This window comes from Lygodium microphyllum, chromosome 14, assembly GCF_053477565.2.
Source record: "Lygodium microphyllum isolate KBCC chromosome 14, Lygodium_microphyllum_v1.1.10, whole genome shotgun sequence".
Lineage (NCBI taxonomy): Eukaryota > Viridiplantae > Streptophyta > Polypodiopsida > Schizaeales > Lygodiaceae > Lygodium > Lygodium microphyllum.
Genome location: NC_141148.1, coordinates 94,232,733 through 94,254,551, shown reverse-complemented (window position 1 = coordinate 94,254,551; position 21,819 = coordinate 94,232,733). Strand labels below are relative to the sequence as shown.

At 43.1% G+C, this 21,819-nt stretch overlaps 1 protein-coding gene across 2 annotated transcripts; it reads left to right on the top strand.

Annotated features, from left to right (window-relative positions):
* Positions 1 to 18,491: 18,491 nt before the first annotated feature.
* LOC148025867 (uncharacterized) lies at positions 18,492 to 20,593 on the top strand. Of its 2 annotated transcripts, none has more exons than XM_087693125.1 (2): positions 18,492 to 19,597; positions 20,237 to 20,593. In XM_087693125.1, the coding sequence occupies exons 1-2, from the start codon at positions 18,830 to 18,832 to the stop codon at positions 20,261 to 20,263; spliced, it is 795 nt and encodes a 264-aa protein (XP_087549251.1). In that variant the 5' UTR covers positions 18,492 to 18,829; the 3' UTR covers positions 20,264 to 20,593. The 2 variants fall into 2 exon arrangements, with proteins under 2 accessions (XP_087549251.1, XP_087549250.1); XM_087693124.1 differs by having other exon boundaries at positions 18,497 to 19,687; positions 20,237 to 20,590.
* The last annotated feature ends 1,226 nt before the right edge of the window (positions 20,594 to 21,819 follow it).

Here is a 21,819-nt window from a genome sequence, read left to right as displayed (position 1 = left end):
ATGAATCTAAGCATCCCTGCCTGGCACTCCTATGGAATGTTCCAAGGTTTGTCGCCTAGGGTTTCCCAAGTACATCTCGCAATGGAACATTCACAACCAAACCCACTAGGATCAATCTAAAATCTGGATTCCTAGTGGCCAAGGTCTCTCAAGCGAATTCTAGCGTTGGGTCCTGGACATCCTACTTTACACAGAGATACCCAAGCTAAACTAGACCCATGCTATAGTTGGTTCATAGTCCCATTCCAATCCCCTAAAATGGCATGAATCGGGCACTAACCTAATAGTACCTAAGGATCATATGACTGTAGAATTTTGTGAGAAGCCTCCCAATCTTCTGGAACCACCCTTCTGTAGGACGAACCCATCGGGGGTTCCACCCACTTGCTTCCCTCAATAGGCATTCTTTAGTTATCTAATTAGGTCCTATCACATTTACATGTGACATTTAAAACCAACTTCCTTAATTAAGCCCTTTAGGGAACATGATTCGTTCACGTAACCCATGGCATTGACACAAAAGTAATTCAAACAAGTTCCTTGAAAGTAAACTTTATATTAGCTTCTTAACTAAGATAAAAATCTTGTCCAAAAATGACAATTCCCACAATCCATGAGGATGCGTATTATTTCTTCCAAGTTTCTGCCCTTGCACTAGTAATAGGACCTTAAGAATTTATCTCGAGTCAGATAAATCATTTGAGTAGGACCCAGAGGCAAGAAATTTAGAGCCAGATCCCCCTCTGGCATCCAAGCATCCTCCTACATTCAAAGTAACCCACAGAGAGACCTCTCGTGGCGGGTTTGGTCCAAATTCCCGTCATGGTTATTTAGAACCCCCTTGGATAGGGTTGCCAGCCAGCTTGGGGGGCGATTTAGCGTGCCCTCCATGAATTCAACCTGATTCATTATTCCAATTTCTTTTGTGAGCTTGGGTCATATATTCCCTTCATAGACAATGATTATAGATTTACAAGCACAAACAACAATGAAGGTGAGTGCTCAGGTCATTTGCTAAGGTGGAGTTCCTATTTTTGAACACTTAACGTTCACCCTTCTTGGGTCTTTCTATCCTTGACCTTCTGAGGGATAGAGAATACCCTCATTCTGTCCTCATTCTTATGTGATAGGGGCGAGCAATTATTCTATTGGATATATATCTAGTTTTCGAATGGTAGCTACCCTAATTTTCTACCCTTTAGTCTAGGGTTCTTGTCTTGGGATCATAGGTCCTGAAATAACTCAATCTAGGATTTTAATTGGTTATTTGGTAACCATTATTCTCCTTAGAACGTTATCTGGGTTTCTAAATTTACCATAGGGTTTCACTCCCTTAATACTACAAGATATAGGCCTTATACCGACGTTAAAAGCGATGAAAATGTAAATAAAGAAATTTGCCCCCGTCATCGCAAAAAGCATCGTTATTGGTGACGCCATAGAACAGTCGGTATTAGCGTCGTTATCAGCGTCATTGTTTGCGGCACTGATACTAATCCAAATAATGACACTGCGATGCTAATAACGACGCCAATAATGACGCATGCATGTAATTTTACGACGCTAATAGCGACGGTAACAGGGAAAAAAACATTGTGCTTGCTGCCCTACCATATATAGCACTGTGTGCTTTATTTGGGCTATACAAAATAGTTTCTGCACTGTGTACAATGCTTGTGTAAATAAAAACAAAGTGTACTTAAATCATAACACTGATACATAAAATAAATACATGATCGCATAATGAAAGGGACTGGTACAATCATGGCAAGATATCACTACTACATAGAAAATGTCTACACAGATGAGGCGATCGAAAAAGAAGGGTGTATGAGCCCCAGGGATCCAAGGGCAAGCTATATATCCTCACCATCCGAAAGCTCGTCCCGCCACAAAGGAGCATCGAATGGACTCTGCAAAAAACGAAACAACTACACATAAGTCCACCATACAATAATACATTCTAATTAAACATGGTAACTATGAACAAGAAAGATGAGTGTCTTACAGGGCCGCCGTGTCTATACAATCGGTCGATCAATGCAATGAGACCGTGCCTCTCTGCATATCGAGTCTCAAGGCCGGTCGGATCGTGATTTGTAATGGAGTGTTGCAAAGAAAAAAAAATACTAACAGTTAAAAACATGATTGTCAGTACAAATGATATTGCAAAAAAATAAGCAAGAAAAATAAAAGAAAAACTTACAAAGTCCTCCAGATATGTCCTGTGGCCGCCACTCCCAAGATGATGGACCAGTTTGGCCTCTAGTCGTGCCCTCGCCACCTCTCACTGCTGACTCGAACATTGTGGAGAATCTGTAGCCTCCTTCCTCAGTTAGCGCCAGTATTCTACGTCTAGCCACTCGGGCTTTGCAGCCCCACTCTTGAGTGCCTTGCGTGCATCCGATCGTCTGTGTGACATATATGCATGCATGCAATCCATCATCGAACCCGTAGAAAATCTATCTAATGTGGCTAGAACCGGAAACTCCTCATGCAAGGATGCTACTATGTAGTCCTTGCTCCCCTCTGGTATGTTTTTCCAATGATCTAAGAGGTTGTGCCAAAAAACTTGTTGGCACAACTCTCTCATGCAAGCCATCACCCTCCTTCCCTCATCATTCATGATGATGGCTCCTAACCTATCATCGAAAAGATAGGCATATCCCTCTGGGGTATGCCTAAGATGGGTACTCTCCCGTCTGCCACCATGCTCTTGGGCATATCCAGGAGACCCCTGTACATCTGGTGTACCGACCAGGATAGTATCTATTGGTGTAGCACCCATAGGGGTGTCACCTACAGACAGCTGAGAAAAAGCCGAAGTAACTGGAGTAGACGTCCCCACAGATCTGACAAATCCTGGAGGTGACATAACTCTAGCAGAACGACGAGACGGAGACACTGCGTCCGTGCCTCCACAACAACCACCTGAGCCATGCTATCTAGAACCGCCACGAGAGCGAGGAGTAGAACATGTATCCCGTGCCGACCGCAGGCTCACTGCCTCCATATCTCTGCAGCATCCCCCTGACCCTGAAGTACTCCCTCCCTTTGGCCCAAGTCTGGAGCGTTAACCTCGCCTGCTCCAAGCTGAAGCATTTGATCGCACCGAAGTAGATCTAATAGAGCGGCCTGACAATGTACGAGACAGCTTCTGGTCTGCCATGTCTCTGAATCTTGCCATCTGATCTGGAGATATGCGCGTGAAGATATCTTGCAACTCCTCATCACTCATCCCTCGACTCATCCTGATGATCTGAGTACCCAAAAATGTCACCTACAAGCACAAAAAAAAATTGATGTTAGCATAATCAATTTAAATCATACAAAGTATGGTAATATAAATCCTTAAAAAATGATCTCACTTAAAATATATATCTTATGTATCCTTATAAGCGATTAGTCAATGAATTGAGTAAGTGGATGCTCCAAGTATGAAGTATCCTATGGTTCCATGTCAATCTCCTAACACAACTCCGCATACACTGGAAGGTCGATAGACATGTCACCACAAAAGGATGAGTCCACCTCGTTCTCAAAGAATTCTTGGACTCCTATATTTCCATCATTGTTAGCCGATGCTAGCTCCTCTACATGCTCCAAGCTTTCGGTGGCCTCCACCCCTTGCAATATCAACCCCTCTATTTGCATATTGTCCTCATTTATGCTCGGAACATTGCTTTGATTATATACTCTTGCACTTCGGGGAGCTGAAGGTATAACATACCACCATCAAGGTTGTCGGGGGTTTGGATAGAAGATTACATGTTCACAAACACATACAAGAGAGATTAAACTATTGTGACATGTACCATGTTGTAATACAATTAACAAAAAAATGAGTTCATGCACCTGTTCACAATGGGCCGGCAACACAAAGGTGTCGCGCAAATCCATCCATTTTTTTCGGAATCTATTTCAAGAAATCCAGATGGACCTCGTCGAACTGTTGCTCTAGCTCCTTCAAGTACCACTTTGAACCACTTCACATAGAATAGTATAATGAAGAAGCTATGGTAATCCAACATAACAATACTTTGCAAGTTTCCAAAATAATCCATCTCATTTATAACCGTGTTTGGATCTGTTGCTCATCGTCGGCTCTCCTGCTCGAACCTTGCCATGATACCACAGTCCATTGTGGAGCACATTTTGTCAATACGCTCCACGTGAAAATGACGTCCATGCGACCACCCTGCACTATATATTTTGTACTGTACATTGAGACACTCAAATTATTTGTCGCATATAAAATATAGATATGACAAATCCTAAACATGTCATCACCTTTGGACTACATCCCCTCGAGAATTCCCACTCCTCCATTGAGACCTCCGCCCCTTCGCGAGACGCTGCGGTCAGAGCTCCATGCAACCATCGCGTTGACATGAACCCCAACATCTCCTCCATGCCCTCAGGATATTGAATCAATCGATGGCACGTACTATGTCAAAATTCAGATCGCACTTCCTCTCGATCTTGCCTAGCAATCTGGTACGTGGCAAGACACGTCTCCATACAGGCATGGTGCAACATACAAAAGCGATTCACCTTCTCTTCCATTGCAGTATCCATTATTTTTTCTACCACATTTCCAACCACCACATCTCCAATCAGTCTATCATCATCCTTCAGCGACCATAGCATTTTGTTGTCTGGATCCACCGTTGGTAGCCATTGTGAAATATGCACTAGCGCCTTAGACACGAACCAACCTTTAGCCATGCTACCTTCTGGCCAAGCTCGTTGTCGCGCAAAGTCTTTTAGGGTTTTCATAAAGTGCTCCAAGAAGAACATCCATCACGTATGGACATATCCAACAATCTCCATTTCATCTACAAGATGCACAAAAAGGTATATTTGTATCATGAGCATACTCGTAGGCAGGTATTTCTCAAAGAGACATACCGTCTCCACTGCTCCCCGGCTCGCGGATTCAATAGAGGACGTCTTAATCTCCTACTGTGAGATCCATTGCACCAAAGTCGACAACCTGTAAATGGCCCTGCGTATTTTTGGAGTAAGGCATCCTACGATCCCGATCGGTAGTACAAACTGCCACAAATGAGAAAGCATTATGAACAATGGCTACACTCCAAATAGCAAAATACGCACGCTAATTACAATCCATTCGTAGTACAAACTTAACATATCTTATGCCAGTCATGGGATTTTAGCCCTGATACTTGGTCGTCTTTAGAAAATGCAGACCTGAGAGGACGCATCATACCCATGGAGTGCGGATAGACTTGAATATTTGCTTCACCATGCGCTCTTCTTTAGTAGACAAAAGCCAAGGTGCGCGAGGTAGCTGCACACGACCATCAGCACTCGACTACGGCCAAAACGCCTCCATCTTGCCTACCTCCTTCAAATCCATTCATGCCCCTATAGTCTCTCTTTCCTCTGATGTGGTCCCATAGCAAGCTGCCCACATTCTTAAAAATATGCATGGGATCCAACAAGTGGTTGATTTGTAAATGGGTCCATAATGGCAACTCGTAGAAAACTGAGAACTGCCGCATTCTGTTTGGATGTGACTCCGCGTGGACCATTTTCAGCTCATACCAGCTTGCAGCATTCATACGTGTTGGAGGTCATCCAAGAAAACCTTCCCTGAGTTCATGACCCTCTGGCAAGAAAGCGGCATGTCCTTGATATACCATCTTCTTCATGGTTCGTGATCTTCGGGAGTCTAACTATGGCCCGCACAATGGACATGCATGATACCCTTAGGTAACCAGACCTGTTCCAACACCTCTGTCTAGTGAATACAAACTTGAACGAGATAAAATATAGATATTACCAACGAGAACGGAAGCCTATTTACTTGAGCACTCTGCGAATTCCGGAAAGTCATACATCGTCCACATGAGAATGGCTCGAATATTAGCAGACCGTCGGCCATCGCGCTTGCTCATATCTTACACGGTGACCCCCTCCTCCCACAAAATCTTAAGCTCATCGACTAATGGACGAAGATACATGTCCATATTTTTTGACTTTGTTCACAATGGGCTGGCAACACAAAGATGTTGCACAAATCCGTCCATTTTTTTTCGAAATCTATTTCGAGAAATCCAGATGGACCTTGTCGAATACCACAGTCCGTTGTGGAGTGCATTTTGTCAATACGTTCCATGCGAAAATGTCGTCCGTGCGGCCACGCTACACTATATATTTTGTATTGTACATTGAAACACTCAAATTAGTTGTGTATATAAAATATAGATATGGCAAATCCTAAACACTCATCACCTTTGGACTACATCCCCTCGAGAATTCCCACTCCTCGATTGAGACCTCCGCCCCTTCGCGAGACACTGCGGTCAAAGCTCCATGCAACCATCGCGTTGACATGAACCCCAACATCTCCTCCATGCCCTTGGGATATCAAATCGGTCGATGTTGTGTACTACATCAAAATTAAAATCACGCTTCCTCTCGATCTTGCCTAGCTTGTTGGTACCTGGAGAGCCACATCTCCATAGAGGCATGGTGCAACATACAAAAGCGATTCATCTTCTCCTCCATTGGAGCATCCATTCTTTTTTCTATCCCATTTCCAACCACCACATCTCTAGTCAGTCTATCATCGTCCTTCAGCAACCGTAGCATTTTGTTGTCTAGATCCACCATTGGTGTGAAATATGCACTAGCGCCTCAGACACCAACCAACCTTTAGCCATGCTACCTTCTGGCCGAGCTCGTTGTCGTACAAAGCCTTTCAAGGTTTTTATGAAGCGCTCCAAGAAGAACATCCATCGCATATAGACAGGTCCAGCAATCTCCACTTCATCTACAAGATGCACAAGAAGGTGGATTTGTATCGTGAGCATGCTGGTAGGCATGTATTTCTCAAAGAGACAGACCGTCTCCATTGCTCCTCGCCTTGCGGTTTCAATAGAGGATGTCTTAATCTCCTTTTGTGAGATCCATTAAAGTCGACAACTTGTAAATGGCCCCATGTATTTCTAGAGTAAGGCATCGTGCGATCCCGATCGGTAGTACAAACTGCCACAAATGAGAAAGTATTATGAACAATGGCTACACTCCAAATAGCAAAATGCGCACGCCAATTACAATCCATTCATAGTACAAACCTAACATATCTTATGTCAGTCATGGGATTTTAGCCCTGATAAATGGATGTCTTTAGAAAATGCAGACCTAAGAGAACACATCATACCCATCAGAGTGCGGATAGACTTGACTATTTGCTTCACGATGCGCTCTTTTTTAGTGGACAAAGCCCAAGGAGCGCGAGGTACCTGTACACGACCATCACCACTCGACTGCGGCCAAAGCGCCTCCATCTTGCCTATCTCCTTCAAATCCATTCGTGCCCCTATAGTGTCTCTCTTTCCTGTGATGTGGTCCCATAGCAAGCTACACACATTCTTGGAAATATGCATGGGATCCAACAAGTGGTTGATCTATAAGTGGGTCCAATATGGCAACTCGTAGAAAGCTGAGAATTGTCGCATTCCGTTTGAATGTGACTCCGTGTGGAACATTTTCAGCTTGTACCAGCTTTTGCGGCATTTATATGTGTTGGAGGTCATCCAAGAAAACCTTCTCTGAGTTCATGACCCTCTAGCAAGAAAGTAGCGTATCCTTGATATACCATCTTCTTCATGGTTTGTGACCTTTGGGAGTCTAACTGTAGCCCACATAATGGACATGCATGATATTCTAAGGTAACTAGTTCCAACATCTCTATCCAGTGAATACAAACTTGAACGAGCTATGATAGATATTACCAAGCCTATTTACGTGAGCACTCTCAGAATCTCAGAAAGGCATGCATCGTCCACATGAGAATGACTCCAATATTGGCAAACCGTCAACCATCGCGTTTGCTCATATCTTGCACGGCGACCCCCTCCTCCCACAAAATCTTAAGCTCATTGACTAATGGACGAAGATACACGTCCATATTTTTAACTTTGTAGTAGCCAGGGACGAGTAAGCTAAGGATGAGATATCCTTTCTTCATAGAAATCCATGGAGGGATATTGTAGTTAATAAGGACTATAGGCCACACACTATAAGAAGTTGAACGCAGACCGAATGGGTTCACGCCATCCATTGCAAGACCGAGCCGAAGATTCCTTGGCTCTCAGGAAAACCATGGGAAGGTAGAGTCAATGTGGCTCCATGCAAGTGAATCCGCTGATATTCGTTAAACTCCATCTGTGGACATATTCTACGCATGCCACGTTTTCAAGCTCTCCATGTCAGACGTAATAAACATGTGGTTTATGCGGGGAATAAGCAGAAAGTGTCTAAGAACTTTTTGAGGGATGGTTTGCCCTTGCATGTCCTGTCAATATCTGTGAGCACCACACTTTGGACATGTCTCCATAGTCTCGTATTCTCCTCAAAACAGTATGCAATCATTGATACATGCATGGATGCTATTGTAGTCCATGCCAAGCTTTCGTAAAATATGTTGTGCATCATCACAAGACTCAGGCATGGTATTTGCAGGTGGTAATATATGATATTTCAGTAACCTTTAAAAAAACATAAAACATCTTGAAAAAGCACAAATGTTTTTAATGATAGTGCCAAAAAGAAATCAACTCAGATACGTACAAGGTACCTGAACAACTCGGTCACACTCGCATCACTCCACCCATATTTTGCTTGCACACTTAGGAGTGCAAGCAATGTCTTCAGGCGAGATACTCGGCACCCATCATATAATGGTATGGATGCTTCCTCTCTAAGAAGATCGGAAGTTTCAACATCCATGGGAATCAATGCATCAATCATTGCCTCCATCTCAGGCTCCAAGATTATAGGTAGGTTTGGAAGGCTGCCTATCTCCTCTGGTATTGATGGTATAGATTGGGTAGTACCTTCCAAGTGGTGGATTGGCTCAGGCATTCCATCCATCGCACGCCCACGAACTCTTCTAATTGGCCACAAAGGGTGCACTCCTTGGGATGAGACATCGCCTCCCTGGATAGAAAATTTGCCAGCCACACCCAATCTTCTTATATATGGTATTCAATTAGCTTGCAAGTATAATGCATGATTGATATTAACTTTTCTTACCGTTTGCCAAAAATTCAAGATCGCCTGATCAATGATCTCAGATTGAAACACGTCGAAGTGTCATACGTGTTCTATAAACAATCAACGTTTTCGTCTAATTGCCAGCTTTTGCATTGATAGCAAGGACATGGGACACACTGATTAAGATACGCCTCGCGATCTTGAACAACAAAACCTTCATTGTTTTCTATTTTGTCTATGTTACGACAAACAATTTGTTATTATTATTATTATTCTTTTCTTTCTTAAATTGTTTGAGAAGGGATTTCTTCTCTTATAACTCAACAAAAATTAACGTATATAAAGTCTCCACCCATGCACCCAAAAATTAATGTATATATGTCAGAGTGTTTGTCTCGTGGTGTTGCACCGAACCTCACCATCACTCTCTCTTTGTTTATATCCATTCATTATCTTCTCTCCTTCCATCTCTCTCTCTCTTTTTCTCTTTCTTTATTATGATGTATGTTTATTCCCTCTCTCTCGTTCCTTCTTCTTTTTTCTCTTCCTCCCCCTCTCTCATTTTCGTTAACGATCACGACCACGACCACGACCATGAGCACGACTACGATGATGACCATGACTACGACTACGACCATGACCACGACCACGACCACGGCCACGACCATGACTACGACTATGACTATGGCTACAATGACGACGATGACGATCATGACCACGACTACGACTACGACCATGACCACAACCACAACCACGACTACCACTACCACTACCAGTATAATAAACAAGAAAAGAAGAAAAAACAATGACCACGACTACAACCAGGACTACCACTACCACTACCACTACCACTACCACTACCACTACCACTACCACGACCACGACCACGACCACGACCACGACCACGGCCACGGCCACGACCACGATCACGACCATGACCACGACCACGACTATGACCACGACCACGACCACGACCATGACCACGACCATGACCATGACCACGACTACGACCACGACCACGACCGTGACCATGACCACAAACACGACCATGACTACGACCACGACCATAACCACGACTATGACCACGACCACGACCACGACCATGACTACGACCACGACCATGACCACGACTACGACCACAATGAGGACGACGATGACTACCACGACTACGACTACGACCACGACCATGACCATGACCACGACTACCACTACCACTTCCAGTATAATAATCAAGAAAAGAAGAAAAAACAATGACCATGACCACCACCACGACCATGACTACAACTACGACCACGACCATGACCACGACTACGACTATGATTACGACTACGACCATGACCATGACCACGACCATGACCACGACCACGATTATGACTATGACTATGACCAGGATCAGGACCACGACTATGACCATGACTATGACTACGACCATGACCACGACTACGACTATGACTACAACCATGACCACGACCACAACCATAACCACAAGTACGACTATGACCACGACCACGACTACCACTACCACCACTAGTATAATAAACAAGAAAAGAAGAAAAAACAACGACCATGACTACCACCACCACCACCATTACCACTACCACTATAATAAACAAGAAAAGAAGAAGAAAAAAAACAACATTAACTATTACTACTACAAAAAACAAGATCCCTCTCTCATTTCCTCTCCCTCCCTTACCCTTTCCCTCTCTTTCCCTATTAGGTTTAATGTTTTTTCTCTCTTTTTCTCTCTCCTCACCCTTTCTCATTTATTTTTCTCTTTCCTCTCCCTCTCTCATTTCCTTTTCTCTCTTCCTCTCTCTCTCTCTCTCATTTCCTCTCCCTCCCTCACCCTCACCCTCACCCTCTCTTTCTCTCTTTTCCTATTATATTTAATGTTTTTTCTCTCTCCTCTCCCTCTCTCATTTCCTTTTCTCTCTTCCTCTCCCTCTCTCATTTCCTCTCCCTCCCTCACCCTCACCCTCTCTTTCTCTCTTTCCCTATTGTGTTTAATGTTTTTTTTCTCTCCTCTCCTTCTCTCTTTTTTTTCTCTCTCCTTCACCCTCTCCCTCCTTTCTCTCTTTTCCTATTATGTTTAATGTTTTTCTCTCTCCTCTCCCCCTCTCATTTCCTTTTCTCTCTTCCTCTTCCTCTCTCATTTCCTCTCCCTCTCTTTCTCTCTTTCCCTATTATGTTTAATGTTTTTTCTCTCTTTTTTCTCTCTCCTCTCCCTCTCTCATTTCCTTTTCTCTCTTCCTCTCCCTCTCTCATTTCCTCTCCCTCCCTCTCCCTCTCCCTCTCCCTCTCCCTCTCTTTCTCTCTTTCCCTATTATGTTTAATGTTTTTTCCTTCCTCTCCCTCTCTCATTTCCTCTCCCTTCCTTTCTCTCTTTCCCTATTATGTTTAATGTTTTTTCTCTCTTCCTCTCCCTCTTTCTTTCCCTATTATGTTGAATGTTTCCCTCTCTTTTCTCTCCCTTCATCTCCCTCTTCCTCTCCCTCTCTCATTTCCTCTCCCTCCCTCTCCCTCTCTTTCTCTTTCTCTCTTTCCCTATTATGTTTAATGTTTCCCTCCCTCTCCCTCTCCGTCTCCGTCTCCATCTCCCTCTCTTTTTCTCTCCCTCCCTCTTCCTCTCCCTCTTCCTCTCCCTCTCCCCCTCCCTCTTCCTCTTCCTCTCTCATTTCCTCTCCCTCTCCCTCATTTCCTCTCCCTGTCTCAATACACACGAATTATACCAAAAACAAGTAAAAGAGAGAGAGAAAACACAACACCAAAGAAAGAATGGACAATGAACTCACTGTAAAGGCTCGAAGAAGGGTTTGGCGGCTCCTCTTAGCGACGACGGCTTCTCTTCACCCTCCGTACACCTCCTCCTCTTCTTCTCGAATGGCAATGGCCGCGGTGAGAAGCCTTATCTCTCCCTCTTTCTCCCTTTCTCTCCCTCTCAAATGCAAGATGTTCACTCTTCCTCTCGCTCTCTCTTTCATGAATGCGCGCAAAATAACACGCTCAGGTTTCGTTGTGCATTTTTTTTGTCTGAGTACCATCGCTATTTGCGTTGCTATTAGCATCGCATTTGCGACGCTAATAGCGATGCCGCTATTTCTCGTCACAAATTATCGTCGCTATATCCTCATATCCTTGTAGTGTAAGGACCTTTTGTTCATTCCTTCTGCAAGTCAAGAGTAAACTAAGTCCTTTTTGCAATCCTTAAATGCTTGTGAGCATTGAAGGTCACATGGCGAATGGTCGTTCTTTCGTGTGGAATACGACATCCGAGTTTTCTTATATTGGCTTCGAGTTGTATCATAATTTAGAATAATATCTCTAAGGGAGTTTTGGACTTGTCGCGGCTAGTTGTTAGGATGGATACCAATGATCGTGTTTACTTGACTCTAAGTCAACATATGATCGTAACAATAATTTGATCTATTTACGATTTAATTTTAACTAAGTCGAATTAAACCCTAGCACTAGTTATCATATAGGATTTCATTTACCAAACTGTCTCTTGCATTAAATTCAACAATTCACATGTGCATCTTAAATCTATCTTTTAATATGGATCCCTATTATGTAGTGCAACTGAAACTATCCATGATGCCATGCAAATCTAGATGAAAGTCTTTCATGAACTAATGATACGATGCGGGATTCCCATTCATGAAAATTCCTTCTAATGCATTTATGCAGGTCATAAAGCGTGACCTAAGTATTTAAGTGCGAGTGTACATGAGTTTATCGTAAATGCAAGTTAATTCACTCTAATGGTCTCTACAGGATGCAACAGACCTACACAAAATATTTAGATACATTAGCAATCTATGATGCACTTTCAAAAATTCGGACCTAATACTCAGCTTAGAACTACAACAACCCATAGATACTCAATCTATTCGTGGAAAATCATGGTTATTAAGCCTTTACAACTACCTTTTGAGTTATGCAAGTTACACGATGCGAAGTATGACTTCTTCCTAATGATATCCATGCTTTACTATTCAGTTCAAAGTACTAGACATGGTAGTGGTACCTGGTTTTTGAGTATTCAATTAGCGTTTACACCCGATAACCCATTCGTGTTAGTAGTGGCATCTTTGCCCGATCCTCCTTTTGTATTTGCAACCTTCCTGGTTACTTGTGAGAGTTTGCACTTGGGTCCATTTCAGAGCTTGAAATACGGCCTTCACTCCCCTCAGAGCACTCCTTTGTATAAGAGTTCCCTATACCTTTCCTTGACTTCTGCGATCTTTTTGTCAACTAGAGGGTAGTTGATGGAGTATCATGAAAACTGTAATGGGAAGAGAGGATACTTGTAGTTCTGTTCAAGAAAGGAAATTTCCTTGATACTAGTCTCCCTTTCTCTCTCTCTCTCTTTCTTTCTTGCTATGAGATTCCCCTTTACTCTCTCTCTCTCTCTCTCTCTCTCTCTCTTTTCCACTCCTTCACAAAATTGACAGTAAGGAGGGGAAAGAATATTAGCATTTTCTTGTTGAAAGGAAGGGGGGATTTATAAGGAAAAGATGGGTAACAGTTGGGGGGGGGGGGGGGGGGGGGAGGCGCTGTGACAAGGGCCCCTTAGCTCGACTCCAAATGCTTGTGCACCTATCGCCACATGGCCCAAAAAGGAGAGATAGTGGGGGGTTGGAGGTGCACACGTATCCCCCTCCTCCCCATCGTCCTTAATGTCCACACCCTGGTCATCTTATTTGTCATTATCTTCATCTTCACTACCATCACCTCCAGCTCTCCATCGACTCATAGTTGTCTTCTCTCTCACCTCCGTCGACTCTAAGCTCAACTCCCCATCCCTCCGCTAGCTGGCGGCGCTCACAGGGGAGGCAAAAGTTTTTTTAATTTATTTTAATTTGGTTAAAAAAAGGGGAGTTTCATGGCAATATATTACATCCTTCCCCCCTTAAGGAATCAAGATGTCCTCATCTCGAAAGGAATTGGGGATATTGTTGGTTGAGAGTACTCTCGTCAATCCATGTGGCATCTTCTTCTAGATTATCCTTACACTGGATGAGATACTCTTTGAGGGTTCTACTCCTCAATCTCTTTTCCTGATTGTCTAGGATTATATCGGGTCAAAGCTCAAGGACTCCTTGGCTTGGCATTACAACTTGTTGATCATTGAGTACATGGCTAGGATTGGATACATATTTCTTTAGTAGGCTAACATGGAATACATTGTGAACCTTTATGTTCTCAAGGAGTTGGAGTTTGTAGGCATTGGGCCCTAGGCACTTGAGGATCCTGTAGGGTCTGCAATACCTTGGACTCAATTTCTTAAATTCTCCCAATGATAAGGAACTCTTCTTGGGTCGTATAAGGTTGTACACAAATAAAAACCATATCTCTCTCATTGAAGAGTCGCTCTTGTCTATTTAGATATGCATAGGCTTTCTGTCTATCCTTGATGGCTCTAATGTCTTGTTTGACGGCCTTGGCTTGCTCATCCATTTCCTCAAGCATTTTGTTGGAAGCTTCTACCATTAAGGTAGGATCTGAAAATTTCAATGGAGTACGGAAATCGTACCCATACAATGCTTGAAAAGGTGTCATTTGAATGCTTTGTTGGTAGGAAGAATTATAGGTGAACTCTACCAATGGTAGATATTGGATCCATTTCTTCGGCTCATAATCGCAATATGCCCTAAGAATATCTTCAATGACTTGGTTGACTCTCTCCGTTTGGATGTCAGCTTGAGGATGATAGACTGTATTGAAGGAGAGTTGCGTCCCAATGGCCTTGAATATCCCTCTCCAAAAGTGAGATGTGAAGAGGGAATCATGGTCATTAACGATCCTTTGAGGCAACCCATGGAGTCTGAATATCTCCTTGATGAACAATCTGGTAATATCTGAAGTTTTATAGTTGTCTTTGACTGGAATGAGATGTGCAATTTTGGTAAGCATATCATAATTGGATTGTAACCTCCTTGAACTGAGGGTAACCTAACAACAAAGTCCATGCTGATATATTCCCACTTCATTTGGGGAATGTCAAGAGGTTGCAACTTCCCATGCATCTTGACACGTTCTACCTTAATGCATTGGCAATACAAACATTCCATAACATATTTGAGCACATCTCCCTTAAACCTTTCCCAATGGTAGCTCTTTCTAACCATGTTGAGGGTCTTGACATATCCAAGATGGCCTGAGAAGGGGGAGTCATGTGCTTCCCAAAGTATTCTCTTTTTGAGTGTAAATCTTGTCCTAAAGTAGAAAAGTCCCTCATTGACAAAAAATTCTTGATACTTGATCTTAAGTTTAGGGTCTTGGTCCTTTTCCAAAATCTCCTTCATCATCTTCAGATATTCTGGGTCTTGGTGAGCTTCCCCCTTGGCTAATTCAAGGATAGGGTTGCTAGGCATTGACACCATGGTTGCCAATGATTCCGCCATCGAGGGTTCCTCCATAATAAGAGAGTTGAGGAACGCTTTGCGACTTAAGGCATCATGGACTACATTCTCCTTGCCATGTGGATACTTGATCTCAAAGTCATATTCTTGCAGAACCTCAATCCAACGACATTGCCTCATATTGATGTCAAACTGGGTGAAGATCCATTTAAGGCTCTTATGGTCTGTGTGACCATAGAGAACTTGTTACCAAGCAAATAGTGTCCCCAAAGATTGAGGGCATGAATAATTGCTAGTAGCTCCAAGTCATATGTGGCATAATTCCTTTCATGGGTTTTTAGTTTTCTTGAAGAATATGCTATAGGATGGCTTTCTTGCATTAGTACACATCCTAGTGCAAGTGAGCTAGCATTCGTGACAACTTCAAATTCCTTGCTCAAGTCAGGGAGTTTCAGAATTGGTGTTGTCACTAAGCTACGCTTGAGTTGATCAAAACTTGATTGTTCAATGGGCATCCATACTATGGCAACCTACTTTTTCAGCAAATTTGTGAGAGGTGTTGTGATTGAGGCATAGTCCTTAATGAAGATCTTGTACCAACCTGTTAACCCAAGGAAGTTATGCACTTCTTTAACTGTAGTTGGTGGAGGCCATTCTTGGACATCCTTAACCTTTGTAGGATCTACAAAGATTCCTTCATTTGACACAATAAATCCAAGGTATTCGATTTTCTTCTTGAGGAAGGCACACTCTTTCTTCTTAGCATAGAGCTTATGAGTCCTCATGGTCTCAAGGACGATATGAACTTGGGATTCATGATACCCCTCTTCCTTGGAATAAACCAAGGTGTCATCAAAGAAGAAAAGTACAAAATCATCAAGATATGGTGTAAAAATGTCTTGCGCTAGCCTATTAAAGGTGGTAGGGGAATTAGTCAATCCAAAAGACATTACTGTGACTTCAAAATGGCCATATCTGGTGTTGAACGCTGTCGTAGGAATATCGTCTTCTTTATAGCGGATTTGGTAGTATCCTGACCTCAAATCAATCTTGGAGAATATTTTTACTCCCTACAATCGATCGAGTAACTCATCTATCCTTGGAATGGGGTATTTATTTTTTATGCTTACTTGGTTCAGTCCTCTATAATCGATGCAAAGGTGAAGTTTATTGTCCTTCTTCTTTTGGAACAAGACTAGAGCCCTCCAAGGAGAACTGTTGGGGAGTATGTACCCTTGGTCCAATAGCTGTTTGAGTTGTTCCTTTAACTCAATAGCTTCAGGAATGGACATCTTGTAGGGCCTTTTTTTGTGACTGGTGTAGCTCATGGTATTAGCTTTATCTCATGATCCACTTCCCTAGGTGGTGGTAATTCAATCAATTCTTTTGGGAACACATCTACATACTCTTTTAGCCATGATGGTTCTTCATTGGAGTCCTCTACATATTTTGGTTTGTTTAGCTTGATTAGATAGATGGGTAATCCTATTCTTATCCCTTGAGCTATTTGTGTTGCCTTAGCTAGCTGGATCTTTGGTTTACTTGCTTCTCCTTGTGTTGTAACCTGCTCACCTTTAGGATTCTGAAAGGAGACTTGTCCTTTCCCACAATCGATATGAGCATCATTAGGGATTAGCCAATCCATTCCAAGTAGGCACTCATGGACTCCTAGATTCATAACCCTGAACTTAACATATGTGGACTCATTTCCGAGTAGGAACTCCACCTTAGCGGTTTGTCTAGTGCAAGTGACTTCTCGCCATTCGCTAGTTCGACAAGTAAGGTAGGTGTAGCTACAGTGGCTATCCCTAATCTTCTTGCACAAGCTGGTGAGATGAAAGAATGAGTGCTGCCACAGTCAATTAGGGTTTTGAATTTCTTACCTTGGTAATCCGATGGGTTTTGGATCACCAAAAATTGATGGTTCGATCCTTTTTTATGAAGAGCGGCATGAACGGATGCCCTCTCAATCTCAGCTTCCATGGACGGTCTTCTTCTTCGTTGTTTCCCTTAGTGGTGATATTGGAAGTTTTTGTCGTTCCCATTGCTGCATGACCATAGCCATGGGTAGCTCTAGCTTGGCGACTGAATTTTCCTTGACAATGATCTCCACCAAGTTTGGGACATTCCCTTTTGAAGTGCTCGGATTCATTACAGTGAAAACATCATAGGCTTTGGTCACTTCTTTAAGTGGGGACAAAGTCATTGATTGCATTTACCCTCAGCTTCTTCCATTGGCCTTGACTTTGTCCTTGTGCCCTTTTAAATTGAGCTTTCAACATCCCTGGATTCTGGTCTTTGTGAGACGAGGATCTATTATTCATGGACTTTGGCTGGACTTCTTGGGCAATAGGTCACGTTCTTATCAATGCATCTTGAAAATCCAAAGGATGTATTGATTCCAACTGAGTGTTCATTGGTGGGTTCAATCCATCACAGAACTTTGAGACCTATTGGGAAATATTCATTGTCAAGGCTATTTCAGCAAGGAGATGCGAAAATAATATCATATTGAAAAATATGAAAATTTCTCATAAGTTTGGGACATGTGATCAAATCTTAGGGTATGTCATAACTTAAACACTACAACTCCAAATTGAGTACTCTACAGTTTAATAAATTTCATTTTTCAAACACTTTCCAATGAGAAACTTATAAACATATTATTAGAATGGTACTTTTTTAGTATTGAAAAAATGAAAATTCAAAGATTCTCAAACTCACTAATATTGTGTTAAATGGTTTTATAAGAAACTATAGGGTATAAAACCCTAAAATGAGAAAGGTAACTCTCTCGAAGTACCACCCTTCAAAACGAAATTCTACGGTTCATAGCCCGTTGCGTTGATATGAGTCGTGTGTTGCTTGCTGAGTGAAGAGGCCACCTACGGGGGAGTGGCGTGCTTTGAACGGCTACGGTTGCGTCGCAGACCTGGAAACTGAAAGAAGCCGAGCGTCGGCGTCTCTCTCTCTCTCGCATTGATCGATTGCCAGTCAACCACGAGGACTTCACACGTGTGACTTCTGCGTTGGGTTACACGTCGACGCCACGTCATCGGGTCTCATCAAACAAGACACGAGACGATGGGGACGGGCCGGGCCCCGGCCGCGCGGCGTGATGGGAATCCTTGAAGTAGTGCACTGCCTTCTGAGCTAATCCTCAGCAGAGCCAGTTTGACAACGTCCCGCACAATAATAACCTGTATATTATATGCAGGCCGACAGGCTGCAAGGTTGAGCGCTCTCTCTCTCTCTGCGGAGCCTGTCTGCTTTCTAGCCATATATAGCCCTATAGGCTATGTATGTATCACACTTCATAATTAAGGCGTATTTACCATTGTTGGCCTGCTATATAATCCCGCACAGACAGACACGGAGAGAGAGAGAGAGAGAGAGAGAGAGATTGTGCTTCTGTGTTTTAGCTTACCTCCATGGGCTGCTTCCCCTTGCACCGCCTAATTGCACCCTCGCTACCCTTTCGTAGACGGATTAAGATTTTATCAGCCGATGGCCGCTGCCTCAAGTTCCAAGCTCCCTTGACTGTCAAAGAAGTGCTGGTCGATTATCCACGACATGCACTCTTCTTGCCCTCCGTCAGTATAACTGGCTCATTCAGGAGCAAGCCCAACTGCAGAAGAGCAGCGAGGCCCTTGTCAGACACAGAGCATCTGCTGCCTGGCCAGCTTTACTACCTCATCTCCTTGCCTCAGCACAGAAATGCTCGATCAACCTCTAAGCCAGCACTACATACAAAAAACTCCTCATCAGCACCAACAGAACAACATATCAAACCTCCTGCACCATCAAAGATAGACCGCAGAGTGTCCTTCGCTCCCATGCCAGAAATCATAGCCTCCTCCACTGAAGATGGATCAGGATCTGCCAGAGAAGAAGAAGAAGCATTTGTTACAGAAGGAAAGAGAGAGAGCGCACCTGTTCGACAGGACCCTGCCCACAGCCAACCCATGGAGGCAATGCCCGCAAGGAATGCATTTGTAGAGGCATTGCCCCCTAGTTCCCCAAATGGAGCAGCTGGTGTGCGTCTAAGGATGGTGATCTCCAGAAAACAGCTGGAAGCCATGTTGGCAGGTAGTGATAAAGATGCCACAGCACTGCTAGAAGGCCTCCTGAACCCTCTGATAAAGCAAGCAGCTGCCGTGGCTGCCCCAAACTCTGATACCTCAAGCTGGACAGTAGCAGTGAATGCTCAGAAAGACGTGACTTACTCCCTTTCATCTTCTTCTTCTTCAAGGAGACCAGCCATGCACTGTATACCCGAATCGCCACAGGTGGGTAATTCGAATGCCTTAAGCAGAATCACTCACATCATTGCATTACGTGGTGGGTCGTACCCAATGGCTTTGGTGAAGGATGATGTGCATGCCATGGTATGCATTTCATGTGATAGAGCCCATGTACGATGGCAAAGAGACAAGGTGAAGCATGCTGCATATTAGATACTGGCATGTGGGGTGGCGTGATGAAACGGCATCGCATAATTTATTGCATGGGTACTGTATAAGAATGACATAGCTCGTATATACTCATGTATATCCACCCTTTTGAGTCCTCAAACTTGTATATTGTCATGTATATTCCCCATCATAGGCTTTCTAATCCTCAGAAAGGTGTGATTCTTAAAATATGCATTAATACATGAAGGGTGGGATGGAAGCCTTTCGGGATCTCAGTTAAAAACCGTAGTAAAAGCCAATCAGAGTTTCTTATCTTGCATTGTGATGTAATTACACCCTTACTGCTCCCTTTCGTTATGCATCTATTATCTATAAGCTTCGTTTTAGTCTAATTAAGCTGGCGTAATTTGTACTGTTTCTCAGGTGGAAGGGGCAGAGAATATGCCATGAAGCATGGCCAGCTCCAGCGATATAGGCCCTTTCATCTCTGCTGCTAAATATCTCAGTCGACCGCTACTATTAACTCCAACCTAGTAGGGGAGTTGGCTGAGCGCGATTTTAGCCAGAATATATAGATATGTATGTAGCCCAATATGCCCTTATCCCTTCTTGTACGTCAATATACCCCGTGTTCAATGGTGAATGTTGTCAATGGGCATGCAACACGACATTCTGATTATCTTGTATCTACACTGATCTGGAACTTGGGCATATGAATATGAGAGATGAGTGCCTGTTATAGGCTGTATAAATTCCAGTCAGATTGCTTGAAAGTAGTACGTAACATGTAAACTACATGTAAACTCTCTCTTTCGTGGCGTCGATAGTAAACGAGGTAATATGAAAATTTAATAACGGGGTCCCGTCGCGCGTCTCTCTCGAGCAACGTTCGCAGAGGTAATGTGATTTATCTGAACGAAACTTATTTAGCGCCAAATCACAACTTCAAATAATCACCAACGTCTTCTTCTTTAGGAACTCCTTTCATAACTACTTTTAGGACACGCCAACCAATTGAGTTTCTTGTAAAAATTTTGTAAAAATGGAAAAGCCTACAGATCGTTAATGCAACTGAAAAGTATAGTGGCATGTCTCTAATTTTACATATTAAAAATGATTTTTATACCACATTAATCCTAACCTCACTTGAGTAATATATACCAGTACTTCTTGTGTGCTTCACATGTGCAGAACACTATGCCCTGAAGTGGCATTGCGAGGGAAGCAAAGTATCACATGACAACTTCACTTCCCTATTGCATAGTAACTTTGCTCCCCGTACTTCTTCCTTACACATTATATTATTTCACTTTTCTCATTGTCTTCCCTCACTTCTTCCCTACACATTGTATTTCACTTTCCTTAGCTTTGCAAGGCAACTTCACACACACAACAGACACACAGACATACCACCTTTGCCATTGCCACTGCAATGACAACTTCACTTCACACATAAGGAACACCACCCATATGACCTTCTCTGAAGAGGAGAGAGAGAGTTGTTAACAGCCCAAATGACCTTGAATTCATAAAGGCTCACCATGATCAAAGTTATGCTTGGGAAGCGCCATGGTGAGGGAAGCAAATTGTCGTGCCACACAGCAACTTCAATGTCCTCATGTCTTTGCTATAAATTTTCTTTTTATTTCCTAATCTTTCTCTTGTAATTCACACACACTCTCACTCACCAAATTTTATTCCTCTCTCTCTCCCCTACCAAATTTTATCCTTCTCCCCCCCTCCCCTCTCTCTCTCTCTTTGCGCACATACATATGCACACTCTCACTCACACACACACACACACACACACACACTCTCTCTCTCTCTCTCTCTCCCCTTTTTTAGTCTCCTCTTTTTGCTTGCTCACTCACATGCGCTCATGTACACACAAACATACCTCTTTGTCTCCCCCTTCTTGCTCAATCGCTTACTCCCTTACTCTCTGTCCCTTTTTTTCTCTTTTCTCTCCTGTTTATTTTTCTCGTGTGTGTGTGCGTGTGCACCTT

What these genes read in the sequence shown, in the direction of transcription:
- LOC148025867 (XM_087693124.1), top strand. Translation starts at nt 18,830, where the DNA reads ATGGGCTGCTTCCCCTTGCACCGCCTAATTGCACCCTCGCTACCCTTT. An exon ending in GTATACCCGAATCGCCACAG is followed by an intron (nt 19,688 to 20,236) that starts GTGGGTAATTCG and finishes ACTGTTTCTCAG; the next exon opens with GTGGAAGGGGCAGAGAATAT.